This window comes from Corvus kubaryi, unplaced genomic scaffold (genome assembly GCF_017639235.1).
Source record: "Corvus kubaryi isolate FWS band 111438036 unplaced genomic scaffold, C.kubaryi_AGA036_p1.0 37382, whole genome shotgun sequence".
Taxonomy (NCBI): Eukaryota; Metazoa; Chordata; class Aves; order Passeriformes; family Corvidae; genus Corvus; species Corvus kubaryi.
The window spans coordinates 635423-647684 of NW_024581124.1; the positions used below are offsets into that span (position 1 = coordinate 635423).

A 12262-nucleotide genomic window follows, 5' to 3' on the forward strand; every position below is an offset into this window, starting at 1 on the left:
CCTCAGAGCGGCCGCGGCGGGTTCGGCGCTGACGGGGCCGACGGGCCGGGAGCGGCGGAGCGGCCGGCGCCTCTTCCTTCCTCCTGCTCGTCCTCCTCTCTCCTCCCTCCCTCATCCTCCTCCTCGCCCCCCTCCTCGCCCGCCTCCGCCCCCCCGCACGCAGGCACCGCGGTTCCCGGCACGGACAACATGGCGGCGGTGTCGGGGGCAGGGGCTGCGGGCGGCTCCGCCAGCGCCGGCGGCCCGGAGATGGTGCGGGGACAAGTGTTCGACGTGGGGCCGCGCTACACCAACCTCTCCTACATCGGCGAGGGGGCCTACGGCATGGTGTGGTGAGTGCGGCCGCCGGGGCAGCGCCCTTGCCCCGGACAACTCCCTCCTCCTTTCCCTCCCTCCCTCCCGCCGCCCTGCCCGGCCGCGGGCCCAGCCCGCCCTTGCCCTCGGGGAGGGGGAGCAGCTCTGCTTCCCTCTCCTCAGCTCTGCTTCTCCCTGCGTGTTCCCGAGGTTGTCCCTCCGGCATCACCCTTCTTTGCCCTCCCTCCCTGCACCCCCCCATCCCTCCGTCGGTGGATGCAGCTGAGCTCTCGTTTTGTTTCGCTCCTGCGTTTATTTTCTTTAATATCTTCCTCCTCTGGAGTTGGTCACTCTCGTTATTTCCGCCGTCTCCGTAGTGCGATTGCAGACGTTCAGGAAGGGGGGGAAGGTGGTAAATCCTGCTGGCAGCCCCGCGTCCCTCCCAGCGAGGGCTCACCTGGCTGCAGCAGCCCGAGGTCGCGGGGATAAAAAAGGTGAATCTGAGCATAGGAGTTGCTGCCGCTGCCTGACTTTGCTCAGGACGCGCTGTCTGTGCTGCAGAGCCGGCCGGATTAGTGCCTGCGTTAACGTGTGCAGGTGAAAGTTCTCTTCAGTTATCCTAGCTCTAGATTATATTGCATTATAAAGACTTAGACTAAGTCTCACTAAAAAGCGATCGTGTGTGTTTGCTCTGCGTAACATCGGTCTTAAAGAGCGAGGTTAACGAACTACAAAAAACGTGAACTAACTGGATAAAGAGTGTGAGATGGATTTTTTTAGCAATCTCAGTGAGCTGGGGTGATGCTGTGTGATCCGTGTATCTGTTGACTGGGTTATAAACCTGGCATGCTCAGTGACGTTACTTAGGATTTCATATTTTGTCTTCCATTAGTAAAACCCCTTCCATTAGTTAAAAAACACATTTACTCCTGAGATAACCTAAAGGATACAGGTGAAAAACTCTTTTTTGTTGTTGTTTTATCAACTTTCTTCCAGCACTGCCTCTGTTTCTTCAGTAGGATTTTTGACCAGAGATACTAAATGAGACTTACTTACAGGCTGTGACTTCATGAAAGCTTTATCAGCATTAATTTCTCTCTCTGATAAGGAATCTTTTGTAAAGCAGTGCATTTCTCAGCAAGGACACCTCACAGCCTTCAGCTGTGTGTTACAGATTTTTATAGCTGTAGGTTTTTGCACATAGTCACTGAATTGTGCTGGCCTGTCAGGATGAAGTCATTGTGTGTTTCAGGGAGGGGAGCTTTCATCTAGGCCTGAGTTTAGCTGGGAGATGAGCCTCTCTTGTGTTGTGGCCTTCACTTTTTTTTTTTTTTTGCTACGGGAAGAACCTTCAAAATGTAAATCAGAAATCCCATTTACAGTGTAAAAATATCCTTGTTATTGTTTCAGTGTTAGAAATCGCAGCAATATATCCAGTCCAAAACTTGTTGATGTAGCTTCTGGTACAGGCTGTATTTTATTATGGTTATTTTATCATCTGAGCCAGGGCAAGGAAACGGGTGCAGATAATCTCAGTAGTGGCTGCACTGGTTTGCATTCACGGTCAGGTTTCTGAAGGTCCTGAGGAATAGCACTGCCAAGGTGTGTGCTGGGGACAGTCCAGTTCACATCAACGAGGTGTTAAAAACTGTGTTTCACAGACAAACTGAAAAGCTAAACTATTTCACCACAGATCAGGGACTTCGAGAAGCAGCACAATGGCAGTTGATGCCCTTTTTTGGCATCCCTGTGCCAGTGAGCAGATACAGGGGAAATGGGGCCACTTCTGCCCCTCCAAATAGTGTGTGGTAAACTTCTGCACTGAAGCTGTTTCCCCTCCAAATCCAAAAGGTTTTTTATTTGAAAGCTTCTTCTCACACTTTGTGTCTGCTGTGAATGCTGTACAAAATTACTAACAAAAATTCTAAATCTCCAGTTCAGTTGAAATATACACTTGGATTCTGTGTTTTCTACTCTAATTTATTAATGTAAAATGTCACGTTATGTATTTTGTGCTCTTGATTATTGCTCTTGTGCCTTGGGTGTGAAATGACAGGGAACAAAGTCTCAGTTTATACTGTGTACTTGGTCAGGAAAGTGTTGGATGCACTTGTAGTTAATGCCATAGCAGCTGGGCTGTTTTATAGTGACTGCGATGAAATGCAATTACCTATCAATCACAGCCATGCAGGTTATGCAGTTTAATGCTCTGTGTTTCGTGTTTTGCTTTGGTTGCTAATGCAGTGAGGATCTGCAGAAGCTTCTCCCTTGGGGGGTGGCGTAGAGGGCAAGCTGTGAGTGTGCAGATGGAGATGTTTCCTGCAACTACAAAATCCATTTAAATTTGTACACTTTAATAAAGGAAAGCAAAGCAGGCTCTGATGGTTTTGTTTTAAACCCGCAGCTAATGTGGACCTCTTCGGAGATGATGGTTATTTACAAGTACACTGTGCCATAAGGCTTGTTATATGGCAGACGAATGTCTTTTGACTCTTAAAATCCTTCACTCTCTTTCTCGTTTTTATCGTGATTCTTATGTTTCTAGATTATTGGATTAGGGATTTGAAAACAATAAAATGCTTTTGATTATATGAGTAAAAGGGCAAATGAAGTATTCTTCGGGTAGTGCTGTTACGATCAGTCTTCCATTTTGATTTTTGCAGCAGAGAGAATAATGTTTGAGAAATATTGATCACAACATAAAATACCAGTACAGGAAATAGAGGAAGATGTTGGCTGAAGAGACTGTATGTGAATGTTCTCTCATCTGGGTTTGAAAACCTTTAAAGGCATTTAACTATTTTCCCTAGTGCAGTCATTTTTTTACATAATCAGGTTTTGAGTAAAAATAAACTCAGCAGAGCAGTATATTTACTGCTGTGTTGTGGTTGCACTTTCTCAGCTTCGTAAGCAGAAAAGGCACGTTATCAGGCCAAACCCCATCCTAATGTCCTCCAGTTCAACTCTGCCAAAAACGTTCAGCCTGTGATACAGGCTTGTGCTTTACTCTTGTTGCAGAGGGTGAAGTGGCAGGAGGTGGATCCTTGTCAGAGCCCCTTTCTAACTGTTTTTGTTTTGGTCATTCTGCGTGTGAAACTAGGGGGTGAGCACAGAGCAAAGTTTGAGCCAAGATCCTCAGCACTTCCTAGGACTGCAGGACATTCTTTGAACAATTACTTAGTCATACAGTCATGTTTGTTACGCTCAGTTAATTTATCCAAATATATGTAAATATTGTGTTGTCTTCTTCCCCTCTGCTTTCACTTAAGAATTAGTTGTTTTGAGAGGGGTTGGTGTAAAGTTCTTTAGGTGACTTTCTCTTTCATTCATTGATAGGGCGTTATCGACATCAGAGTCAGATGGAACCCACTTTTAGACCAGGTCTGAAAGTTTCAGAAATACCTTTCAGACACAACAAACTGGGAAAAATTTTTGGGATTGTTTCTTTCTCCCCGAATGTGGGCTTGGTTTTATTATTAGTAGTAGTATTTTTTTAAAGCAGCCTGTTAACAAGCCATACTTCAAATACACTGGAACAGCAATAAAAACATGATAGAGCTGAGCTTTAAATTTCTGGCGTGACTTGTTCTTCATCCAGTTGGTCAGTAGTAACTTGGCAAGGAATATAATTTGACAGTAAAAAAAGAATTGTTTTGGAAAGAAGTGGTGAATTGAATGTGATAGGGATGTTCTCATTTTTATCCTAGTTTTTGGAAGCTTTTTTGGTCATCAAGCTTATATGAATGTGAAGTAATATCAGTGCTTCAAATAACTGCTTATAAATAAGCAGTTGAATGCAGATGAGTGCAGTTGGAAGAAAATAATTTTCAAGCTCAAGTCGTTGATTTCTTGCTTTGAGTTTGCATTGTTACAAAGAGAGCTTTGTGTTACTGATGTGCTGTGAAAGAGTGATATTAGAAGTTAGGTAGTCAATAGATAAATGTTAAAGTGATGCTGAAAAGAATATTTCAAATATTTGGCAGTAGATTCTTTAAAGTTACACTTCTCTCTACTGTCTCATGGAACAGCCCTACTTTTAGAGCCTTGATAATTTAAAATGAAGAGAAGCATATTAATAAAGAAACTAAAATCAGAAAGAAATCAGGAATAGAATGATCTGCAAGGCATAGATATTTATATTTAAACATGAAAACTTGAATGGGATTGATGGTTGCCTAATAGTTTCTTTCGAGTTACATAAAAAGGTAGCTTTTTCATCCTCTGTGGGGGTCAGACTGATTTTTGGGGTGGTCCGCTCAGTGGCAGTGATCAGAAACAGCCTGTCGTGTTTGTTCTGTTAACTTTTGCCTTGATCCAGAGAGAGAGAGCCCTTTAATGATGGAGCCAGCGCAGGGATCCGTGTCCCTGTTTGCGTGTGCTTTTAGGGAGCCCAGGTTGAGTATGGGTAATTAACATGTTCTGTCTGCGTGATAAGGAGAACAGGGAGCTGATACAAGTTAGCCAACCCTCCCGTGCAAGGATCAGAGGAGGGAATTAGGGAGTGTAATTGGTGGCTAGTTATCAGCTTCTTCCCTCTGGGGAGAAGGCAGATGTAAGCACTTCCCTTCAGTCACTCAGGCTTCTAGCACTTGCCTAACCTGGCGTGGGAACCCAGAGAAGCAATTAGAGCTGCTTTTCCTGCTCTTCCCAGTGATGGACAGGTGGGCCCTCACAAGCTGTGCAGCAGGGATGGGCAGCAGCCACTTGCTCTGTGTCAGAGCTGTCTTCCAAGTTTGTGGAAGATGAGAGGTAGCAACTTTTGCTGCCAGCCCAAAGCAGTGGGATACTGGCTTAGCTGGAGAGTGCAGCTCATGGACACTTGCATTTTATAAATAAATACACTTTTTTGTAGCAAAGCATGATCCATCCCATGGAAACAGACAGAGATAACTTATGGGTTTTCTTTGAAGCATGCTTTATTAAGGAAAAAAGGCTTATATGTTCACAGCATCTGTATGTGGCTGCGTCAGTCCATCTCCCATACCCTTACATATGATTCTAGTACCTGTTGCCTGCCTTCCATCAAATCTTGCAGATGGTGGAAGTCTTCAAGATGGGAAGATATTCTGCAAGTTTTGCAAAAATAGGTATTTTGCTAGAGTGAAGAGATCCTATATGCTGCTCCACTGGGGAAGAGATTGCATCAGGTCACATGTGAGAAATCAGACTCCCCAAGGAGATATGACATGCCCCAGTTTCACAGATTGATTTATTGGTAGTCCTGAGACTAGAAATGTGTATTTGTGGGACACCAGGCTCTGTTAGTTCAGTGGCTCCTTGTTCAGGGGTGGGGATCTACAGCCCACAGAAGAGTTGGTGCTTTACCAACTGAGTAGGTGTAGAGCTCAGCTTGTGTTGAAAACTAGTACTTCGCCAACATAGTAATTTTTTTAATGCTTTTTCTGTTGATGCCTTGTCATAGGTTTCAGCTGTGATCTAGAAATGAAAATAACTGATTGATTTGATATTTAATGAAAATATTTTATGACATCTTGCTATGGAATATTTCACAGCCTAATGTAGGTTGAAAGGGACTTTCTGAGGTCATGTAGTCCAACCTCCTACTCAAAGCAGGAGTGATGTCAAAATTAGACCAAGTTGCTCAACGTGTCCACTCAATATTTCCAAAATCTCCAGGGATGGAGATTCTACATCTATGGGCAGCTTCTGGTTTTAGTGTTGAACCAATTGTCCAGTGAAACTTTGCCCCTTAAAAATATGAGAGTTCGCCTTGCTGCAACTCGGGACCATCCCCTCTTGTCCTTTGTACTCTTTGTCTCTGAGAGGAGTCTGGATCACTTTTCTCAGTGATTCACCTTTATGTAACTTAAAAGAGCAGTTGGATGTTTACCATCACCACCCCCTTTTTCCCTCCTAGCCTATACAAACCCAGTTTCTTCAATTTTTTTTCTCTAATGTCACATCCTTCTGTTCCCTGTGCATCCTAATGGTTTTCTGCTGGATTTAGTCCAGTACTGGGAGGGAGGAAAACTGGGTGCAGAATTCCAGATGTGCCCTCACAGCAGGAACCAGTTCCCTTGACCTGCTGGCTGCGCATGTAACACAGCCCAGTCCTTGGTCAGCCTTTGTCGCTGGGAGCTGGCACTGCTCATGGATGAAGTTGGATGTTGTTCTGATAATTTGGAGAATGCTTTCACTTAAAGTGAAGTATTTTAGGAACTTCAAAAATAATATCTGGAAAAAAATCCCAAACCCAGAAACATTTTATTAAGTGATTTCTATTGTATTTGATTTTGATTTCCAGATCACTTAAATGAAGTGTATGGAGCTATAAACATATTCAAAAATAGAACTTTTTATTTTACTGTATTGTAAGGTAAATAAAAATAATAGTGTAATAATGTGAAATTCAGCAGTGTAGTTTGTTTCAGGTGATTTGTCTGTGTAAAATCTACATTCTACTAGTTGGCAGGACAGTTATTGAAGATGGTGGTTTGCTTGGGGATGAATCTCCTTTTCAGAAGGGAGCTTGTTTTCCTTTGGTTTAATACAACTTTTGGGTATATGAAGAAGCTATTCTCAAACTCATCTTTTTGCAAGATGCACAAAAATCCAAATACACTTCATTGTCAGCTTTGAGCAGATAGATTAATAAGATCCAGTTCGTAATAAATGTCACTGATTCAGATGGGATTATTTGATGAGCTATTGGTAGATACTTTGGCAGGGTTTCCCGTGCTCCATCGAGGTGCAGGAGTTGGTTTCTGTTTCACAAGCATTCCTGTCTCCACCCATTTCCGCTGAGGAGAGCCAGCACAGGGACAGCCTCGGGTCCCCTCAGCCCCTTCTGCACCCGGGAGCCTCCTGGTGCCCCGGCTGCCTCCACGCTGCCTGGGCTTGTGCTGTGCCCCTCCAGCCCAGTGACTTCTTAGTGGTGGATTAAATACTGGTTTGTGTATATATGTCTTGTAGAAAGGCTGTAATAGAAATATTTTTCTGTTAGATTGGGGCAGGATCTTCACAACAGTCCTGTTTTAACAGCGTTGTGGTGCACATGTTTTTACTGTCCATCTGGTTTGCAGTACCCAAAATCCCAACTGCCTAAGTTCTCTTAAGAGGAAATCTCTTCTCTTGGAAGTTCTTCTTTTGTATTTTAAGAGAATTTTCATAAAATACTGAAATACTCTGTGGTGATTAGGATGCAAATGAGAGTTTTTGTTACATGGTGGAAAGTAATTCGTCTGTGTTGTAGGTATGTTTTAAGTACCAGCAACTCGCAATTAGGCTTACAGATTATAATGTGCAATTGCTTCATTTTGCAGATTCTTTTAAAATTAGCAGATGCCACTGTGGCACCTTACTTCTTGCCTGTTTGGAAGGAAGGCAGATTGCTCCACAAATATTGCTGATGTAAAATTTAAGATAATTTGAGCACTCCAAATCAATACTCCCCAAAATGCTTCAGTCCAGAATTTGCCCAATTTTATTGGGATTTGGATGTTGCAAAATATCCCAAATTACATCCAGGTTGACTTTTATATTGTATTTTTTTAAAGTGTTTTGTAATTGTGAAATAGCTTCCTTTCAGCTAAAGTAGCCAGAGTGTTTTAATGCTGATACCTCCTCTGAACAAAACACCAAGCTGTGAGTATGCTGAGGGTTTACTGTTGGCATGTCTTGTTAGAAAGGTGGAACAAACATGCAGAAAATGCCTTGTAATCAGATATGAAGGGAAATAACTTCTGATAGTGGTGAGATGCACACTCAGTGCTAGTGGTTTGGTTGTTTTGTTGTGTTTTGGTTTGCAAGTGAAATACTGAACTAACCACGGCAGAGTGGACAGTAGCAATGACCTTGTTTTCATCAGTGCTTTGGGATAGTTTTCATTTTGCACTGACATTTCTACATCAGGTTTAGGAAAATCTCTGCTTTTTAGTGTACATGGATGATTTTGTTCTATTTTCTGTTGGAATGAAATACTGTGAACTATCTCTTCTGAAGATTTATGTGGCTTGGAATCAATTAAATAAGCTGATTTTAGGAGGAGTATCTGAGATATAAGTCAAATTAGAACCTTAGCAGACAAAAGACTAAACCACACTGAAGGATTTGTTAATCCCATCACCACTCACAGCTCTCTGGCAGTGCTCTCCCTCCTCTCCAGGAAAGGAGAAATGTTTCCTGCATGCATTTATGGTTCCTGCTTTGCTGCTTGGGGGTGTGGTGGTTGTTTTCCAGGCTCTGGAGTAACAGTGGTGATGTTACTGACCTCTCCTTTTTTATTGTGGTGGCTTTTTGTTGCCCCTTGGGGAGCCTTAAGTGCAGGGGGACATGGTGGGCGCCTCATGGGCTGTGTGGAGGCTGAGTTCTCCTGGCAGGCCCAGACACCTGAGCTGAGCTTTCCAGAGCTGAGCTTTGCAGGGCTGACCTGTGCTCATCTCAGGCTGTGTTGCTGCTGCAGGGGCAGCTTTTCCCTCCACGCCTCCCCTCTGTCATTTCTTCCTCCACTCCTGGGGCCTGCACAGCTGGAGCATTTGCTGTGTTGGAAAGCTGGTTTAGCTGAAGAGTGACTTAATAAAACAGTAAAATTGAAAGGTGATAAGTTGAAATGATGGACACAAAGCCCTGTGAGTGCTGGTGCTGACACAGGAAGGGAACAGGACTATGCAGGTAAAGGCTTCTTTACTGTTCCTGCTTCAACTTTGAGCTGCTTCAGTTCTCTGAACTGACACAAAAAAGGGCACTGCTCATATCAAAAAAGTGAGAAAGGCATGTGAGGCACAAAAGGGAGAGTGAACCACAACCACTCCTTTGAATGCAGTGAGACTTAGGTTGTCTCATGTTGTGGAGCTCTTACAATTTTAGCCCAAAATTCATTCCCACAGGAATTTATATATTGAGAAGAAAAACAGTGATATTTAATATCGTAATATTTTATCAAAAGCAATGGGTGCCTTTGGAATCAAGGGTCTATTTCACAGATAGCCAAAGGCCTTTTAAACATAGCAGTGAAGTTTGTTAAATTTGGCATCAATGCTATCAAAGGAAATACTGGCAGTGGAGAACCAGTAAACCTCTAAAATAGGGAAGGGAAGTGGGAAGGGAAGAAGTAGATAAAGTGAGATGTAAGAGTTTTCTATTTTCTGAAGACGAAGTGAAGTGGCATAAAACAGAGTAGGCATACATGGTGGTTTGAAGTCACAGTGTTCTACAGCTAAAGGCATGGAAAGAAAAATACGTATTAGAAGAGATTGAGAGAATTGATTTTTTTTCCAAACAACTAAGATTAATCAAAACACCATAAATTAAATAACATCTTTAGCCAAACAGTACAGAACCTTGGGTGAAATAGCCAATATTTTTTTAATGCTAGTATTAAGGTGTAGTTCTAGAACTGCTGCTCTTCATAGTTCTGTTTAGTAGGTGCTAACAAAACACAAATCATCTGGTCTGCCACACCCAGGTTTATGAATTGACTGAGCTTCTGGCAAAAGTAATTAATTTAACAGACTCCATTTTGCATGACTAGCTATTTGTTTTCAAAATACTAGGAGTGATCTAAGAAAATACACTATTAAGTAATTATTATCTGCATAGTAAATAGCTTAAAATTGAATTTTTTGCAAGGATCCATCAAATTCTGCTTTTCAAATTCTGAAAAATAAAATTGTGTCTTTGTAACCTATTCGAGCCTAGAATTGTTTGAATTGGAAGGGACCTTAAGCATCAAGTAGGACCGACCCCCTGCAGGGCCACCTTCCACTGAACCAGGTTGCTCCTGCAACTCCAGCCTGGCCTGGCACACTTCCAGGGGTGGGGCATCCACAGCTTCTCTGGGAAGCCTGTGCCAGTGTCTCACCAGTATCAATTAGAATTATTTGAGCAGATGCAATGAAATGAAATGAAAGCAAATCTCCTTAGGAGGTTATGAAGGTGCCTTAAGAATTTGTGGTGTGAAGGGTAATAACCTGTAGTAGATCAGATCTGAGTAAAATCGCTTCAGAGTAATTATTCACCTTTGTCATGGGAGGAAGGAGTTGGCGTAATTGTAGCAGGAAGCTTTATTATCAGGATTGATTTGGATTGTTAAGAGGAAGATGACTGAAGCAGTAGATGGTAGAGGTGAAGGTAATGCTGTTCCAGTTTGACCCAGTAAGCCTCAGAGGTTGACTAAAAGCATGGTGGAGTCTGCAGGGGTCACATGGGCACCTTGCTATGGTTGTGGTAAAATAAAGGGCACTCATTTAGAAATTATATTTCTTTTCTGCCTTGTTGGAAAAGAAAACAATCAACTTTGAAAGAAATATCAAACAAAAATAATTTGTTTAGGTATCTTCTATAATAAAAAATGAACCAAAGCCTTAGTAATGATCATTTGGTGATAAGCAACAGATGACAAGAGTAAGGAATGTGCAGATACATATATAAAATATATAAAGAACATGAGGACTTTGTAAGTATGACAATTGCTTTGCAGAGGGGTCATGATAAAAGGTTTAGAAACCCCAAAGCGATAACCTATCCATTGTTACAAGAATCTTGACAGATTAAAAACTACTTAAAAAGCCTCAAACCAGCCCCAAGATTTTCAAATAACATTTAGTTAGGAGTTTTCAGGTAAGGCCAGATTCATACTGCTGCAAATTGGATCACATCTCCTGTATAGTTATTTTAATGTTCCCTTGTTGCTCAGTTGTCTCCTGCTGCCATTTTTGTAACAAGAAAGTGGGGACCAATTGTCAGTGGTTTTCAGTGGGGAGCTGTGTGTCACAGCAGGTCTTGTACCTAGACTTGCTCTGAGCTATCTCAAGGTTGAATTCAAGTTTTTTGGCCTCTTTTTTCATTATAAGCTGTCAGTGCTTATGAATGTTTCCCAAAGACTAAGAAGGTAATAATCAATGGGGAGTGTTTGTAGCAAACCAATAGATGATTCCAGAGTCCTGAATTACAGCTTATTTGACTTTTGCCCTCAGAGTAGGATGAAGGAGTACATGGTGCTCCTGTTAAAGTTGTTATAAAGTTGTTGTAAAGCAACTAGAGCCTCAAGGCTGAAGGGTTTTTTATTTGTTTGTTGTTTTTCAAAGAATCTAATAGTGAGGTAACTCCGTTTTCATGGGTTGCTGACTTTCTGACATGGTAGGAGTTAGTCTGTAAAACTAAATCTTTAATGGAGAAAAGTAGAAGTGTATTAAGATGGCCCTGTTTCTGTAGTTTATTTCCTGAATTCACAGCTTCCAAACCTAAGAAACGCTTTGTTATTGAAAACCTCTTCTAGAGAAAGCTGAGAAATCAGAACGAAAACTGAGTGCAACATGGGTTGTCTGTTCATAAACTGAGGTTTCTTGAAACACGGCAAATGTATCCCAATATGAGTAGGCACTTGTTCCTTCTAAAACCAGGTGCTGATTTTGTAAATTAGTGCTAATAAAAAAGCCTCATGAACAATACACTTATTTCTCTTCAAAATGTTACGAATAAATAAAGTAACAAATATTTCTAGTAAACGTAGGTGTTTACAGTTGGCTATAAAAAATACATTAAACAGTGTAAAAATGACACATTACTCAGTGTCCTCAAATAGTCTTTGACTATTTTTATCCTTTTTCCAGTCTTTTCTCTTTATTAAAAAAATAATACACTATGATGGTGGCTTAATCATGTAGAAGAAGAAACTAATTATTCTGAAGAATCTGGAAGGGTTAACATCTGATTATTAAAAAAAAGCCCGCCAAAAAATCCCAAAACCCTCTGCAAATCTGCACTTCTGCAACCACCTTCCCCCACCCCCAAAAATTGTAGCGAACAGTCTGTTAGGGTGGTTGTTACTGTCTCATAATATTGCATTATTTTATTTACAGCAGTCTTAAAAATAAGTTTAAGCTATTTGCATTGTAACTTGATAAATGTCAGTGTGTTGTGGAAATGGCCATGATTGAGCTAAATGTAGACTGAATGAAAAGAATAAAGATCTCCATAGATCAGCTTGCTTGCTGGGAATTATTTTTGC

At 41.7% G+C, this 12262-nt stretch overlaps 1 protein-coding gene across 1 annotated transcript in view; it reads left to right on the forward strand.

Moving 5' to 3' along the window:
• The first annotated feature begins 6 nt into the window (after positions 1-6).
• MAPK1 (mitogen-activated protein kinase 1) overlaps positions 7-12262 on the forward strand; it is a 35875-nt gene continuing 23619 nt past the window's right edge. Inside the window, exon 1 of the mRNA XM_042035184.1 lies at positions 7-332. Coding sequence (XP_041891118.1) covers positions 190-332 — 143 coding nt within the window. The 5' untranslated portion in view covers positions 7-189. The remainder of the gene's footprint in view (positions 333-12262) is intronic.